The sequence below is a fragment of the Somniosus microcephalus genome, chromosome 5 (assembly GCF_052327205.1).
Source record: "Somniosus microcephalus isolate GS21.2 chromosome 5, FLI_Smic_1.0, whole genome shotgun sequence".
Taxonomy (NCBI): Eukaryota; Metazoa; Chordata; class Chondrichthyes; order Squaliformes; family Somniosidae; genus Somniosus; species Somniosus microcephalus.
Genome location: NC_140991.1, coordinates 26,951,888 through 26,970,427, shown reverse-complemented (window position 1 = coordinate 26,970,427; position 18,540 = coordinate 26,951,888). Strand labels below are relative to the sequence as shown.

At 48.9% G+C, this 18,540-nt stretch overlaps 1 protein-coding gene across 1 annotated transcript in view; it reads left to right on the top strand.

The window, feature by feature from the left end:
* Positions 1 to 982: 982 nt before the first annotated feature.
* Positions 983 to 18,540, top strand: part of LOC147116971 (nuclease EXOG, mitochondrial-like) — a 58,397-nt gene continuing 40,839 nt past the window's right edge. Inside the window, exons 1-2 of the mRNA XM_085987472.1 lie at positions 983 to 1,200; positions 15,426 to 15,575. Of these exons, the coding sequence (XP_085843598.1) occupies positions 1,017 to 1,200; positions 15,426 to 15,575 (334 nt within the window). The 5' untranslated portion in view covers positions 983 to 1,016. The remainder of the gene's footprint in view (positions 1,201 to 15,425; positions 15,576 to 18,540) is intronic.

Here is an 18,540-nt window from a genome sequence, read left to right as displayed (position 1 = left end):
TTACCATTGGAAGGAAGAGAGGCTTGCATTTGTGCAGCACCTTTCATGACCACCGGACGTCCCAAAGTGCTTTATATAGAACCAGATACTCTGTTTTTTTGTGATGTTGATTGAGGGATAAATATTTGCCCGGACACTGGGGAGAACACCCCTCCTCCTCTTCAAAATAGTGCCGTGGGATCTTTTACATCCACTTGAGAGAGCAGGCGGGGCCGTGGTTTAACGTCTCATCATTGGTCATTTTTAAACCGCCCATTCAACCAACGACTGGATGTAGATGGAATTTGCAAACGACAGTAAATTGTGGGGTGTAGTTAATACAGAGGAGGACTGTGACAAAATACAGGAAGACATTAATAAACTTTCAGAGTGCCTGCCACAATGTTTGTTCCCTAGCCACCTACTCCATCCCTCTCCTTGGTAATTGTCTGAGGCAGAACCAGACTGTTCGTAACCTTGCCGTTGGATTTGACCCTACGAACTTCTGCTCTATCACCAAGACCCCCTATTTCCACCTCCATAACATCACCTGACTTCGCCCCTGCCTCAGCTCAATCCCTCATCCATGCCTTTGTTACCGCCGAGCGCTAGGTGGCTCTGTACTGGGAGGAGGCGGCCAAGGTGGGGGGCGGGTATAGCGGTCCGCCGAGCGCTAGGTGGCGCTGTGGAGGCGGCCAAGGTGGGGGGCGGGTATAGCGGTCCGCCGAGCGCTAGGTGGCGCTGTGCTGGGAGGTGGTGGCCCGGGTGTGGGTCGCGGTCCACCGAGCTGTGATGGGAGGAAGCAGCGGGGGTTGGGGCGGTCCGCCGAGCGGTAGGTGGCGCTGTACTGGGAGGCGGCAGCGGGGTTGGGACGGTCCGCCGAGCCCTAGGTGGCGCTGTGCTGGGAGGAGGCAGCGGGGTTGGGACGGTCCGCCGAGCGCTGGGTGGCGCTGTGCTGGGAGGAGGCAGCGGGGTTGGGACGGTCCGCCGAGCGCTGGGTGGCGCTGTGTGCTCGGGTAGCTTGGAGACGGGCGGCAATGGCCGGGAGAAGCGGGCGGTGGATGCTGCGAGTGATGAGGCGGGCCGGATGGGACTGGGGCTCTGGCCGGTTTCGACGCAGCTTCGGCTCGGGTTTGCTGGCCGGCTCGCTCCTCGGCTCCACCGGCTGCGCGCTGGGCCTGCACTGGTACCGGCGGCGGGAGCAGGGTCAGGGGGGCGGAGGTGAGAGACAGGCGCAGGGCGAGCCGAGGCGCTGCCAATTGTGGCTCCTAACCTTAACCTTTAACTCCTAACCCTTAACAACAACTTGTATTTATATAGCGCCTTTAACGTAGAACGTCCTAAGGTGCTTCAAAGGAGTATTGTAAGACGAAAAAACTTGACACCTTTAATCTTAACTGCTAACTCTTAACCCTTAACATAAGAATAGGAGCAGGAGTAGGCCATTTGGCCCTTCGAGCCCGCTCCACCATTCAATAAGATCATGGCTGATCTTCTACCTCATCTCCACTTTCCTGCACTATCCTCATATCCCTTGATTCCCTTAATATTCAAAAATCTATCGATCTCTGTCTTGAATATACTCAATGACTGAGCCTCCACAGCCCTCTGGGGTAGAGAATTCCAAAGATTCACCACCCTCTGAATGAAGAAATTTCTCATCTCAGTCCTAAATGGCCGACCCCTTATTCTAAGACTGTGATCCCTGGTTCTAGACTCCCCAGCCAGGGGAAACATCCTCCCTGCATCTACCCTGTCAAGCCCTGTAAGAATTTTGTATGTTTCAATGACATCACCTCTCATTCATCTAAACTCTAGAGAATATAGGCCTAGTCTACTCAATCTCTCCTCATAGGACAATCCCCCCATCCCAGGAACCAGTCTGGTGAACCTTCGTTGCACTCCCTCTATGGCAAGTATATCCTTAGGTAAGGAGACCAAAACTGTCCACAATACGCCAGGTGTGGTCTCACCAGGGCCCTATACAATTGCAGTAAGAAGTCTTTACTCTTATACTCAAATCCTCCTGTAATAAAGGCCAACGTACCATTTGCTTTCCTAATTGCTTGCTGTACCTGCATGTTAACTTTCAGTGATTCGTGTACAAGGACACCCAGGTCCCTCTGAACACCAACATTTCCCAATCACCATTTAAAAAATACACTGCTTTTCTATTTTACCTACCGAAGTGGATAACTTCACGTTTCTCCACATTATATTCCATTTGCCATGCTCTTGCCCACTCACTTAGCCTGTCTATATCCCCTTGAAGCCTCCTTGCATCCTCCTCACAACTTACATTCCCACCCAGCTTTGTATCATCAGCAAACTTGGATATATTACATTTGGTCCCCTCATCCAAATCATTGATATAGGTTGTGAATAGCTGAGGCCCAAGCACTGATCCTTGTGGTACCCCACTAGTTACAGCCTGCCAACCTGAAAATGACCCATTTATTCCTACTCTCTGTTTTCTGTCCATTAACCAATCCTCAATCCATGCTAGTATATTACCCCCAATTCTATGAGGCCTAATTTTGTTTAATAACCTTGTGTGGCACCTTATTGAATGCCTTCTGAAAATCCAAATACACCACATCCACAGGTTCCCCCTTATCTATTCTGCTAGTTACAACCTCAAAAAACTCTTTAACAGATTCGTCAAACACGATTTCCCTTTCATAAATCTGTATTGACTCTGCCCAATCTTATTACTGTATTATTTTCTAAGTAACCTTAACCCTAACTCTTAACCCTTAACATTAAACCCTAACAACAACAATAACCAGGGGGCATAGATTTAAAGTAATTGGCCGGAGGTTTAGAGGGGATTTGAGGAGAAATGTTTTCACCCAGGAGGGTGGTGGGGGTCTGGAACTCACTGCCTGAAAGGGTGGTAGAGGCAGAAACCCTCATCACATTTAAAAAGTACTTGGATATGCACTTGAAGTGCCGCAACCTACAGGGCTACGGACCAAGTGCTGGAAAGTGGGATTAGGCTGGAGAGCTCTTTGTCTGCCGGCACGGACACGATGGGCCGAATGGTCTCCTGCGTCGTAAATTCATATGATTCTATGAACAACTTGCATTTATATAGCGCCTTCAAGGGGAAGCTAGTTAAGCACATGAGGGAGAAAGGAATAGAAGGATTTGTTGTAAAAGCAGAAAATGCTGGAGATACTCAGCAGGTCAGGCAGCATCTGTGGAGAGAGAAACAGAGTTAACGTTTCAGGTCGATGACCCTTCGTCAGAACTGGAGAAAGTTGGAGATGGGACAGGTTTTTAAGCAAGTGCAGGGGCAGGGAAATTGGGGGAGGGGAGGAAAGAACAAAAGGGAAGGTCTGTGATAGGATGGAGGGCAGGAGAGATTAAGAGACAAAAGGGATGATGGTGCAAGGCAAAAGGAGATGGTAATGGGACAAGTTAAGAAACAAAAGATGACTCTAGATGAAGTGTAAATGGCGATGGCTGAAAGATCGACAGCTGCCATGTGAGAGAGAGAGAAAAAATGTAAAAGAAAGGTAGGGGCCGAGGTTATGGTCTGAAATTGTTGAACTCAATGTTGAGTCCAGAAGGCTGTAAAGTGCCTAATTGAAAGATGAGGTGCTGTTCCTCGAGCTTATGTTGAGCTTCATTGGAACAGTGTAAGAGTCTGAGGACGGAGAGGTCAGAGTGGAGCGGAGAATTAAAGTGACAGGCCACCGGAAGCTCGGGGTCCCCCTTACGGACTGAATGGAGGTGTTCCACAAAGCGGTCGCCCAATCTGCTTTTGGTCTCCCCAATGTACTTTTGCTTTTGTAGAAGGATTTGTTGATGGGGTGTGGGTGAAGTAGGGTTAAGAGGGGGCATGGACCTGTGGGGCTGAATGGCCTGTTTCTGTGCTGTAAATATTTTGTAAAAAAAATACGCTGACCCAAGGCGCTTCACAGGAGCGTTTTCAAACAAAAATACAACACTGAGCCACATAAAGAGGTATCGGGACAAGTGGCCAACAGCTCGGTCAAAGAGGTCGGTTTTAAAGAGCATCCGAAATGAGGAAAGAGAGAACAGAGAGGTTTAGGGAGGGAATTCCAGAGCTTAGGGCCCAGGCAGCTGAAGGCACGGCCACCAATGGTGGAGCGATTAAAATCGGGGATGTTCAAGAGGCCAGAATTGGAAGAGCGCAGGGATCACGGAGGGTTGAAGGGCTGGAGGAGATTATTTCCTAACACTGAGCACTAGCACTAAATTGCAGTGTCAATAGTCAGTGCGACGCCATCTGTGATGCAAGCTGACTGCATTGTCAGTAATCACTCCGTTAACAAAATGGACCAGTAACCTGAACTGTAGCATATGGGGGCGTGTGGAAAGGAGGGTGGCTGAAGACACTGGAATACCCATAATTCAACCCAGCCCTTGCACCCATGGGAACAGGAGGAGGCCAATCAGCACCTCAAGCCTATTCCGTCATTCAATTAGATCATGGCTGATAGGTAGCTTAAGTCCATTTTCCCGCCTTTGCTCCACAACCCTTGATACCGTTACCTAAAAGAAATCTTTTATCGATTGCAATCTTGAAAGCTCCAATTGTCCTCCACCATCCACACTTCTTGTGTGAAGAATTGCTTCCTGACATCACCCTTGAACGGCCTAGCTCTAAGTTGAAGGTTATGTTCTGTTCTTCCCCACCAGAGAAAATCGTTTCTTTCCATCTACCCCATAATATCCTTTAATAGGGTCCCTGAGATAATTTAATCTCTCCCACACCCCTGGGTCCTTGAGATAATTTAATCTCTCCCGCACCCTTGGGTCCTTGAGATAATTTAATCTCTCCCACACCCTTGGGTCCTTGAGATAATTTAATCTCTCCCACACCCCTGGGTCCCTGAGATAATTTAATCTCTCCCGCACCCTTGGGTCCTTGAGATAATTTAATCTCTCCCACACCCCTGGGTCCCTGAGATAATTTAATCTCTCCCACACCCCTGGGTCCTTGAGATAATTTAATCTCTCCCACACCCCTGGGTCCCTGAGATAATTTAATCTCTCCCACACCCTTGGGTCCTTGAGATAATTTAATCTCTCCCACACCCCTGGGTCCCTGAGATAATTTAATCTCTCCCACACCCCTGGGTCCTTGAGATAATTTAATCTCTCCCACACCCTTGGGTCCTTGAGATAATTTAATCTCTCCCGCACCCTTGGGTCCCTGAGATAATTTAATCTCTCCCACACCCTTGGGTCCCTGAGATAATTTAATCTCTCCCGCACCCTTGGGTCGCTGAGATAATTTAATCTCTCCCGCACCCTTGGGTCCCTGAGATAATTTAATCTCTCCCACACCCTTGGGTCCTTGAGATAATTTAATCTCTCCCGCACCCTTGGGTCCTTGAGATAATTTAATCTCTCCCACACCCTTGGGTCCCTGAGATAATTTAATCTCTCCCACACCCTTGGGTCCTTGAGATAATTTAATCTCTCCCACACCCTTGGGTCCTTGAGATAATTTAATCTCTCCCGCACCCTTGGGTCCTTGAGATAATTTAATCTCTCCCACACCCTTGGGTCCTTGAGATAATTTAATCTCTCCCGCACCCTTGGGTCCTTGAGATAATTTAATCTCTCCCACACCCTTGGGTCCTTGAGATAATTTAATCTCTCCCACACCCTTGGGTCCCTGAGATAATTTAATCTCTCCCACACCCTTGGGTCCTTGAGATAATTTAATCTCTCCCGCACCCTTGGGTCCTTGAGATAATTTAATCTCTCCCGCACCCTTGGGTCCCAGAGATAATTTAATCTCTCCCACACCCTTGGGTCCTTGAGATAATTTAATCTCTCCCACACCCTTGGGTCCCTGAGATAATTTAATCTCTCCCGCACCCTTGGGTCCTTGAGATAATTTAATCTCTCCCGCACCCTTGGGTCCTTGAGATAATTTAATCTCTCCCACACCCCTGGGTCCCTGAGATAATTTAATCTCTCCCACACCCTTGGGTCCTTGAGATAATTTAATCTCTCCCGCACCCTTGGGTCCTTGAGATAATTTAATCTCTCCCACACCCTTGGGTCCTTGAGATAATTTAATCTCTCCCACACCCTTGGGTCCCTGAGATAATTTAATCTCTCCCGCACCCTTGGGTCCTTGAGATAATTTAATCTCTCCCGCACCCTTGGGTCCTTGAGATAATTTAATCTCTCCCACACCCCTGGGTCCCTGAGATAATTTAATCTCTCCCACACCCCTGGGTCCTTGAGATAATTTAATCTCTCCCACACCCTTGGGTCCTTGAGATAATTTAATCTCTCCCGCACCCTTGGGTCCCTGAGATAATTTAATCTCTCCCACACCCTTGGGTCCCTGAGATAATTTAATCTCTCCCGCACCCTTGGGTCGCTGAGATAATTTAATCTCTCCCGCACCCTTGGGTCCCTGAGATAATTTAATCTCTCCCACACCCTTGGGTCCTTGAGATAATTTAATCTCTCCCGCACCCTTGGGTCCTTGAGATAATTTAATCTCTCCCACACCCTTGGGTCCCTGAGATAATTTAATCTCTCCCACACCCTTGGGTCCTTGAGATAATTTAATCTCTCCCACACCCTTGGGTCCTTGAGATAATTTAATCTCTCCCGCACCCTTGGGTCCTTGAGATAATTTAATCTCTCCCGCACCCTTGGGTCCTTGAGATAATTTAATCTCTCCCACACCCTTGGGTCCTTGAGATAATTTAATCTCTCCCGCACCCTTGGGTCCCAGAGATAATTTAATCTCTCCCGCACCCTTGGGTCGCTGAGATAATTTAATCTCTCCCACACCCCTGGGTCCTTGAGATAATTTAATCTCTCCCACACCCTTGTGTCCTTGAGATAATTTAATCTCTCCCGCACCCTTGGGTCCCAGAGATAATTTAATCTCTCCCACACCCTTGGGTCCCTGAGATAATTTAATCTCTCCCGCACCCTTGGGTCCTTGAGATAATTTAATCTCTCCCACACCCTTGGGTCCTTGAGATAATTTAATCTCTCCCGCACCCTTGGGTCCTTGAGATAATTTAATCTCTCCCACACCCTTGGGTCCTTGAGATAATTTAATCTCTCCCACACCCTTGGGTCCCTGAGATAATTTAATCTCTCCCACACCCTTGGGTCCCTGAGATAATTTAATCTCTCCCACACCCTTGGGTCCCTGAGATAATTTAATCTCTCCCGCACCCTTGGGTCCCTGAGATAATTTAATCTCTCCCGCACCCTTGGGTCCTTGAGATAATTTAATCTCTCCCACACCCTTGGGTCCTTGAGATAATTTAATCTCTCCCACACCCTTGGGTCCCTGAGATAATTTAATCTCTCCCACACCCTTGGGTCCTTGAGATAATTTAATCTCTCCCACACCCTTGGGTCCTTGAGATAATTTAATCTCTCCCACACCCTTGGGTCCTTGAGATAATTTAATCTCTCCCACACCCTTGGGTCCTTGAGATAATTTAATCTCTCCCACACCCTTGGGTCCTTGAGATAATTTAATCTCTCCCACACCCTTGGGTCCTTGAGATAATTTAATCTCTCCCACACCCTTGGGTCCTTGAGATAATTTAATCTCTCCCGCACCCTTGGGTCCCTGAGATAATTTAATCTCTCCCACACCCTTGGGTCCTTGAGATAATTTAATCTCCCGCACCCTTGGGTCCTTGAGATAATTTAATCTCTCCCACACCCTTGGGTCCTTGAGATAATTTAATCTCTCCCACACCCTTGGGTCCTTGAGATAATTTAATCTCTCCCACACCCTTGGGTCCTTGAGATAATTTAATCTCTCCCGCACCCTTGGGTCCCTGAGATAATTTAATCTCTCCCACACCCTTGGGTCCCTGAGATAATTTAATCTCTCCCGCACCCTTGGGTCCTTGAGATAATTTAATCTCTCCCACACCCTTGGGTCCCTGAGATAATTTAATCTCTCCCGCACCCTTGGGTCCTTGAGATAATTTAATCTCTCCCGCACCCTTGGGTCCCTGAGATAATTTAATCTCTCCCGCACCCTTGGGTCCTTGAGATAATTTAATCTCTCCCGCACCCTTGGGTCCCTGAGATAATTTAATCTCTCCCACACCCTTGGGTCCCTGAGATAATTTAATCTCTCCCGCACCCTTGTGTCCCTGAGATAATTTAATCTCTCCCACACCCTTGGGTCCTTGAGATAATTTAATCTCTCCCACACCCTTGGGTCCCTGAGATAATTTAATCTCTCCCGCACCCTTGGGTCCCTGAGATAATTTAATCTCTCCCACACCCTTGGGTCCCTGAGATAATTTAATCTCTCCCGCACCCTTGGGTCCCTGAGATAATTTAATCTCTCCCACACCCTTGGGTCCTTGAGATAATTTAATCTCTCCCACACCCTTGGGTCCCTGAGATAATTTAATCTCTCCCACACCCTTGGGTCCTTGAGATAATTTAATCTCTCCCACACCCTTGGGTCCCTGAGATAATTTAATCTCTCCCACACCCTTGGGTCCTTGAGATAATTTAATCTCTCCCACACCCTTGGGTCCTTGAGATAATTTAATCTCTCCCACACCCTTGGGTCCCTGAGATAATTTAATCTCTCCCGCACCCTTGGGTCCCTGAGATAATTTAATCTCTCCCGCACCCTTGGGTCCTTGAGATAATTTAATCTCTCCCGCACCCTTGGGTCCTTGAGATAATTTAATCTCTCCCGCACCCTTGGGTCCTTGAGATAATTTAATCTCTCCCACACCCTTGTGTCCCTGAGATAATTTAATCTCTCCCACACCCTTGGGTCCCTGAGATAATTTAATCTCTCCCACACCCTTGTGTCCCTGAGATAATTTAATCTCTCCCGCACCCTTGGGTCCCTGAGATAATTTAATCTCTCCCGCACCCTTGGGTCCTTGAGATAATTTAATCTCTCCCGCACCCTTGGGTCCTTGAGATAATTTAATCTCTCCCGCACCCTTGTGTCCTTGAGATAATTTAATCTCTCCCGCACCCTTGGGTCCTTGAGATAATTTAATCTCTCCCACACCCTTGGGTCCTTGAGATAATTTAATCTCTCCCGCCCCCTTGGGTCCTTGAGATAATTTAATCTCTCCCACACCCTTGGGTCCTTGAGATAATTTAATCTCTCCCACACCCTTGGGTCCTTGAGATAATTTAATCTCTCCCGCACCCTTGGGTCCTTGAGATAATTTAATCTCTCCCACACCCTTGGGTCCTTGAGATAATTTAATCTCTCCCACACCCTTGGGTCCTTGAGATAATTTAATCTCTCCCACACCCTTGGGTCCTTGAGATAATTTAATCTCTCCCGCCCCCTTGGGTCCTTGAGATAATTTAATCTCTCCCACACCCTTGGGTCCTTGAGATAATTTAATCTCTCCCGCCCCCTTGGGTCCTTGAGATAATTTAATCTCTCCCACACCCTTGGGCCCTTGAGATAATTTAATCTCTCCCACACCCTTGGGTCCCAGAGATAATTTAATCTCCCACACCCTTGGGTCCTTGAGATAATTTAATCTCTCCCACACCCTTGGGTCCTTGAGATAATTTAATCTCTCCCACACCCTTGTGTCCCTGAGATAATTTAATCTCTCCCGCACCCTTGGGTCCTTGAGATAATTTAATCTCTCCCACACCCTTGGGTCCTTGAGATAATTTAATCTCTCCCACACCCTTGGGTCCTTGAGATAATTTAATCTCTCCCGCCCCCTTGGGTCCTTGAGATAATTTAATCTCTCCCACACCCTTGGGCCCTTGAGATAATTTAATCTCTCCCACACCCTTGGGTCCCAGAGATAATTTAATCTCCCGCACCCTTGGGTCCTTGAGATAATTTAATCTCTCCCACACCCTTGTGTCCCTGAGATAATTTAATCTCTCCCGCACCCTTGGGTCCTTGAGATAATTTAATCTCTCCCACACCCTTGTGTCCCTGAGATAATTTAATCTCTCCCGCACCCTTGGGTCCTTGAGATAATTTAATCTCTCCCACACCCTTGGGTCCCAGAGATAATTTAATCTCTCCCGCACCCTTGGGTCCCTGAGATAATTTAATCTCTCCCGCACCCTTGGGTCCTTGAGATAATTTAATCTCTCCCACACCCTTGGGTCCTTGAGATAATTTAATCTCTCCCGCCCCCTTGGGTCCCTGAGATAATTTAATCTCTCCCGCCCCCTTGGGTCCCTGAGATAATTTAATCTCTCCCGCCCCCTTGGGTCCCTGAGATAATTTAATCTCTCCCGCACCCTTGTGTCCTTGAGATAATTTAATCTCTCCCGCACCCTTGGGTCCTTGAGATAATTTAATCTCTCCCGCACCCTTGTGTCCTTGAGATAATTTAATCTCTCCCGCACCCTTGGGTCCCTGAGATAATTTAATCTCTCCCGCACCCTTGGGTCCCTGAGATAATTTAATCTCTCCCACACCCTTGGGTCCTTGAGATAATTTAATCTCTCCCACACCCTTGGGTCCTTGAGATAATTTAATCTCTCCCACACCCTTGGGTCCTTGAGATAATTTAATCTCTCCCACACCCTTGGGTCCCTGAGATAATTTAATCTCTCCCGCCCCCTTGGGTCCTTGAGATAATTTAATCTCTCCCACACCCTTGGGTCCCAGAGATAATTTAATCTCTCCCACACCCTTGGGTCCTTGAGATAATTTAATCTCTCCCACACCCTTGGGTCCTTGAGATAATTTAATCTCTCCCGCACCCCTGGGTCCCTGAGATAATTTAATCTCTCCCGCACCCTTGGGTCCCTGAGATAATTTAATCTCTCCCGCACCCTTGGGTCCCTGAGATAATTTAATCTCTCCCGCACCCTTGGGTCCCTGAGATAATTTAATCTCTCCCACACCCTTGGGTCCTTGAGATAATTTAATCTCTCCCGCACCCTCGGGTCCCTGAGATAATTTAATCTCTCCCACACCCCTGGGTCCCTGAGATAATTTAATCTCTCCCACACCCTTGGGTCCCTGAGATAATTTAATCTCTCCCGCACCCTTGGGTCCCTGAGATAATTTAATCTCTCCCGCACCCTTGGGTCCCTGAGATAATTTAATCTCTCCCACACCCTTGGGTCCTTGAGATAATTTAATCTCTCCCGCACCCTTGGGTCCCTGAGATAATTTAATCTCTCCCGCACCCTTGGGTCCCTGAGATAATTTAATCTCTCCCGCACCCTTGGGTCCCTGAGATAATTTAATCTCTCCCGCACCCTTGGGTCCTTGAGATAATTTAATCTCTCCCGCACCCTTGGGTCCTTGAGATAATTTAATCTCTCCCACACCCTTGGGTCCTTGAGATAATTTAATCTCTCCCACACCCTTGGGTCCCTGAGATAATTTAATCTCTCCCACACCCTTGGGTCCCAGAGATAATTTAATCTCTCCCACACCCTTGGGTCCCAGAGATAATTTAATCTCTCCCACACCCTTGGGTCCTTGAGATAATTTAATCTCTCCCACACCCATGGGTCCCTGAGATAATTTAATCTCTCCCGCACCCTTGGGTCCCTGAGATAATTTAATCTCTCCCACACCCTTGGGTCCCTGAGATAATTTAATCTCTCCCGCACCCTTGGGTCCCTGAGATAATTTAATCTCTCCCGCACCCTTGGGTCCCTGAGATAATTTAATCTCTCCCGCACCCTTGGGTCCTTGAGATAATTTAATCTCTCCCGCACCCTTGGGTCCTTGAGATAATTTAATCTCTCCCACACCCTTGGGTCCTTGAGATAATTTAATCTCTCCCACACCCTTGGGTCCTTGAGATAATTTAATCTCCCGCACCCTTGGGTCCTTGAGATAATTCAACGCTCTTGAGCCTCTTAAGATAATTGAACTTCTCCCATTGGGCCCTTGAGATACTTTCACCCTCCGCCATCCCCTTGGGCCCCAGACAGTTCACCCGGCTTATGCCCCTTGGGCAGTTGAACTGCTCACCGCTGCCATGACCCATGAGCACCCTGGGCCTTGAAATAGCGCCTCACTCCCACTCCCTGACCCCTGGGATATTTCAAACCCTCCCTCCGCGCCCCCCCCCTTCTAGGTTTCTATATAGCTGAACCATCTCGTTCCGGCCCTCTCAGACACCTCAAACCACCCGCCTCGGACCCCTTAAAAAATGCCACTGAGATGGCACGTGCACCCTGGTCCCTGAGGTGTTGAGACTCCCCCCACCCTGGTTTGCCGATTCTAAATACAGTATTTAATCAGGGAATGACACTGAAGTAAATTCTGGCAGTAGAAAATCACTGTACATCAGGACTGTCATCAACAGTGAGGAGACAGTAGAGTTCAAAATGACTGATGCAAACCTGTTTCATCATTTAGTTCCAAGAGTGCGATAAGTAAAAATAGGTGGTATTTTTGACCCAAATTGAGCGAGTTTCAATCTGAATGAGTGACAATTGATTGGCCTGCCGTAAGGTGTCAGCCATGGTTCAGTGGGTAGCACTCTCATCTCGGAGTCAAAAGGCCGTGGATTCAAGCCCCACTCCAGAAACCTGAGCACAAAATCGAAGCTGACACTCCAGTGCGGTGCTGAGGGAGCGCTGCCCTGTCGGAGGTGCCATATTTCGGATGAGGCGTTAAACCGAGGCCCCGTCTGCTCTCTCAGGTGGACGTAAAACATCCCAAGGCACTATTTTGAAGAAGAGCAGGAGAGTTATCCCCGGTGTCCTGGCCAATATTTATCCCTCAACCAACATAACAAAAATAGATTATCTGGTTATTGTCACATTGCTGTTTGTGGAAGCTTGCTGTGCGCAAATTGGCTGCCACATTTTCTACATTACAACAGTGACTACACTTCAAAAATACTTTATTGGCTGTAAAGTGCTTTGGGACATCCTGAGGTAGTGAAAGGCGCTATAGAAATTCTAGTTTTCTAACCCCTCCATGGCCTCACCGCTCCCTATCCCTGTAATCTGTTCCAGTCCCACAATCCCCCCAAGATCTCTGCGCTCCTCTAATTCTGACCTTTTGCACATTCCCGATTTTCATCGCTCCACCATTGGTGGCCGTGCCTTCAGTTGCCTGGGCCCTAAGCTCTGGAATTCCCTGCCTTACCCTCTCCGCCTCGCTACCTCTCTTTCCTCCTTTAAGACGCTCCTTAAAACCTACCTCTTTGACCAAGCCTTTGGTCACCTGCCCTCATTTCTCCTCATGTGGCCCGTTCTCAAATGTTGTTTTATAATATTCCTGTGAAGAGCCATGGGACGTTTTACTATGCTAAAGGTGCGATATAAATAGAAGTTGTTCTTATTCTTTAACTGCCCACAAATCCAATTAGCAGTGAATTCAGCTTCCGAATGAATAAACGAAGAAGAAAAAAAGCAAAGTCATGGGGCCTCAGTGACCACAGATACCAGATTGAGAGCCAAATCCGTTAAGAATATAAGAACATAAGAAATAGGAGCAGGAGTAGGCCAATCGGCCCCTCGAGCCTGCTCCGCCATTCAATAAGATCATGGCTGATCTGATCCTAACCGTCAATCCACTATCACAGAACCATCTCCTGAATCTAACAGAATTAGACACACGGAATAGGAGCAGGATCAGGCTACACGGCCCCTGGGCCCGCTCCGCTACCCACAGGGCCATGTCCGATCCGAACCTAGACTCATGTCCAAATTCCTGCCCGCTCCCCGTAACCCTTAATTCCCTTCTAGGAAACTGTCTATTTCTGTTTTAAATTTATGTAATGATGTAGCTTCTACAGCTTTTTGGGGCAGCATATTCCATGGACCTACTGTGGTAAACCACTTTTATCGTGTGGCTTACCCAGACGGGCGGGAGGACACTGTCTCCTTACGAGACCTCGCACCCTCGGGCACTCCGGAGACACCACCTTTACCCCCCCCCCCCACCACCCCCCCAATTCCAGCCCAGGTAGACGGCATGCCAGAACCCCACGAGCCTTCGCCGACCACGCAGACACCAGCATTAACACCGGATAATGCAGCACCGCCGCTGCGACGATCGGAGAGGCTTACGAGGCCTCCGGACAGACTGACATACCAGAACTGGTAGTACACTTCACCCCGCCGGACTCAAATCTAAACAAGGGGTGAATGTGGTAAACCACTTTTATCGTTCACTATCGTTACACTATAGTTATCACTGTTGTATTGTTATCACTGTTCTCACTGTTGTATCACTATACGAGGTCGCCTCTTGTCGCGCTGTTATACCTGGGCTGACCACCTCCGACTCCGCCCATGGCTCCACCTACCTGCCCAGGTATAAAGGTAGTCGACTGGCTGGTATCCCTCCTTGTTGGACCCGATCACCCACGAGGGTGGGCTCTGTTATTTAGTCAATAAAAACCTTTAGTTACGTTCCTAACTCGTCGCTTTTTATTGGACGAATTGATAGGTATATCACCTACCACCCTCTGAGTGAAGTAGTTCCTCCTCATCTCAGTTTTGAAAGAGCAGCCCCTTATTCTAAGACTATGCCCCCTAGTTCTAGTTTCACCCATCATCGGGAACATCTTCCCCGCATCCACCCGATCCAACCCCTTCACAATCTTATATGTTTCAATAAGATCGCCTCTCATTCTTCTGAACTCCAATGAGCAGAGTCCCAATCTACTCAACCTCTCCTCATATGTCCATCCCCTCATCCCCGGGATTAACCGAGTGAACCTTCTTTGTACTGACTCGAGAGCAAGTATGTCCTTTCTTAGGTATGGACACCAAAACTGTACGCAGTATTCCAGGTGCGGTCTCACCAATACCTTGTACAACTGAAACAATACCTCCCTATTTTTATATTCTATCCCCCTAGCAATGAAAGCCAACATTCCATTGGCCTTCTTAATCACTTACTGCACCTGCATACTAACCTTTTGAGTTTCGTGCACCAGGACCCCCAGATCCCTTTGTACGTCAGTACTTTCCAGTTTCTTGCCATTAAGATAATAACTTGCTCTACGATTTTTCCTGCCAAAGTGCATAACCTCACACTTTCCAGTATTGTATTCCATCTGCCATGGTTGATGGTGATGTGGGATTGATAGACCTGATTTCCGCAGCCTGTCCCCTTTTCATTGTCTGGCCTTGGAGAGCTCAGCCCCCGGCTCGGTTTGGCACCGGGCTGAAACTTAACTGCCGCCAATGTGGGGCAGCTTCCTAGAGGCGGTCTCCTACCACTTGACAAATGCAGGCATCTTTGCACTCAAATCACACTGCACTACGTGTGTGTTGATACATAATTAAAGAGGCTGCGCTATCAGTGCAAACTGTTTAGTGTCATTACTCTTATTATGAAGTCCACTACCTTGTTTATATTCCACTGGTGTCTGAGCAATGCTGAAGCTGCTCTAGTTATCGAAGGCTCACTGATTGACCCATTGTTTAAAATATGTTATTTTTTTGCCTGTCTTGTTTCTGCGACCGATGCTCACGACTGATTTTGTTTTCCTTCTTCTCTGTAGAACCTGTAAAGGACAGCCAGCTGGAAAAGTACGGCTTGCCTGTGATTGGCGCAAAGGTTCGCTATTGCACCAATCATGTCTCATCGTATGATCAGGCTAAGAGGACTCCCAGATGGGTTCTTGAGCATATTACAAAAGAAAAAGTGCAAGGTACATGTTGTAAAATCAGACCTCTTGACATTCTTTGCCTTGTATCATTGTAAACCAGGAAGTAATGGTTCTCCTACTCCTGTACTGTAAGTTCCTTTCAAAGATTGTTCTAAACACCATTTGACAAAGTGGGCAAATTGAAAGATGGGACAGATGTTCCAAGCCCTTTGCTGCTTCCAGTTTTAAAACTTACAATATAAGATAGTTACTAAGAAATCCAATAAGGAGTTCAGGAGAAACTTCTTTACCCAGAGAGTGGTTGAAAAGAAAGACTTGTATTTATACAGCGCCTTTCTCGACCTTCCAAACCCGCGGCCTCTTCCACCTAGAAGGACAAGATCAGCAGGCGCATGGGAACACCACCACCTCCACGTTCCCCTCCAAGTCACACACCATTGTGACTTGGAAATACATTGCTGATCCTTCATTGTCGCTGGATCAAAATCCTGGCGCTCCCTCCCTAGCAGCACTGTGGGAGTACCTTCACCACACGGACTGCAGCGGTTCAAGAAGGAGGCTCACCACCACCTTCTCGAGGGCAAGTAGGGATGGGCAATAAATGCTGGCCTTGCCAGCGACGCCCACATCCCAGGAACAAATTTTAAAAAGGATGTCCCAAAGCACGTTACAGCCAATGAAGTACTTTTTGAAGTGTAGTCACTGTTGTAATGTAGCCACTTACTTTCCAAGCAGTATGTGGCCTCCTTATTCTTCCTACCAAAATGTGCTACCTCACACTTACCTATATTGAAGTTCATTTGCCCATTCTGCAAGTTTATTAATGTCTTCCTGTATTTTGTCGCAATCCTCCTCTATCAACTACAGCCCCCAATTTGGTGTCATCCTCAAATTTCGAAAATGTACTTCCTTTCAGGAGCGATGGGGGTGGGGAGTGATTTGTGGTTTTGTTTCACTGCATTCTATAGGAAAATGGCCTTCCATGTGTGCGTGCATGTGGCCAGGGTCTGGATGGTCGCGAGTTGACACTCTCCTTTACTTCTGCGATCATGATTTGAAGGTAATGGGCTGGGGTTGCAGCTTCAACCTATGCATAAATCAACATTAAGTAGGCAATGTCACTCAGTGTAGCCACAGGGACAGCTGGTGTGGGAAATCAAAATGTCATTTCGATTCACTCTGACCAGGGCGAGTGGTTCCTCTGAGATTGGGGTTAAGGCTCTTTGGTGCAGAGAGAATTTTACTTTGTATCTAATCCATGCTGTGCCTGACCTGGGAGATCGGATAGGTGGGTGCACAGAATGGGGGTGTTCCATCCCTCATCTTCACTGGAACAAACATTTACCCTCCCTTTTGATTATCTAAAAATGGTCCTTCATTAGAGATGATGGAGATTCAGTGATGGTGGTGACACTACACTGCACACACTGCTATTGGTCAATGACTGCACCTCAGTGACTGACTGTGTCAGCGATGGCTCAGTTGGTAGCACCCTTGTCTCTGAGTCAGAAGGTTGTGGGTTCAAGTCCCACTCCAGAGACTTGAGCACAAAAAAACTGGACTGACACTCCAGTGCGGTGCTGAGGGAGTGCTGCACTGTCGGAGGTGCAGTTTTTCGGATGAGATGTTAAACCGAGGCCCCCTCGGGTGGATGTCAAAGATCCCATGGCACTACAGGAAAATCTTTCGTATCCGACACCTACAGGACCGGGATGGTGCCGGTTGATTAAAAATTCCAGATAAGAGAGAGGTATACCTACCAAGGTACGAGAGCCCCGGTTACACGGCCACAGATCCAGGAGTCCCAGTTACACGGCCACAGGTACAGGAGCCGCGGTTACACGGCCACAGGTACTGGAGCCGCGGTTACACGGCCACAGGTACTGGAGCCCCGGTTACACGGCCACAGGTACTGGAGCCCCGGTTACACGGCCACAGATCCAGGAGTCCCGGTTACACGGCCACAGGTACAGGAGCCGCGGTTACACGGCCACAGGTACTGGAGCCCCGGTTACACGGCCACAGGTACAGGAGCCCCGGTTACACGGCCACAGGTACTGGAGCCCCGGTTACACGGCCACAGATCCAGGAGTCCCAGTTACACGGCCACAGGTACAGGAGCCGCGGTTACACGGCCACAGGTACTGGAGCCCCGGTTGCACGGCCACAGGTACAGGAGCCCCGGTTACACGGCCACAGGTACTGGAGCCCCGGTTACACGGCCACAGGTACTGGAGCCCCGGTTACACGGCCACAGGTACTGGAGCCCCGGTTACACGGCCACAGGTACTAGAGCCCCGGTTACACGGCCACAGGTACAGGAGCCCCGGTTACACGGCCACAGGTACTGGAGCCCCGGTTACACGGCCACAGGTACTGGAGCCCCGGTTACACGGCCACAGGTACTGGAGCCCCGGTTACACGGCCACAGGTACAGGAGCCCCGGTTACATGGCCACAGGTACAGGAGTCCCGGTTACACGGCCACAGGTACTGGAGCCCCGGTTACACGGCCACAGGTACAGGAGCCCCGGTTACACGGCCACAGGTACTGGAGTCCCGGTTACACGACCACAGGTACAGGAGCCCCGGTTACACGGCCACAGGTACAGGAGCCCCGGTTACACGGCCACAGGTGCAGGAGCCCCGGTTACACGGCCACAGGTGCAGGAGCCCCGGTTACACGGCCACAGGTGCAGGAGCCCCAGTTACACGGCCACAGGTACAGGAGTCCCGGTTACACGGCCACAGGTACAGGAGCCCCGGTTACACAGCCACAGGTACTGGAACCCCGGTTACATGGCCACAGGTACAGGAGCCCCGGTTACACGGCCACAGGTACAGGAGTCCCGGTTACATGGCCACAGGTGCAGGAGCCCCGGTTACACGGCCACAGGTACTGGAGCCCCGGTTACACGGCCACAGGTACTGGAGCCCCGGTTACACGGCCACAGGTACAGGAGCCCCGGTTACATGGCCACAGGTACAGGAGTCCCGGTTACACGGCC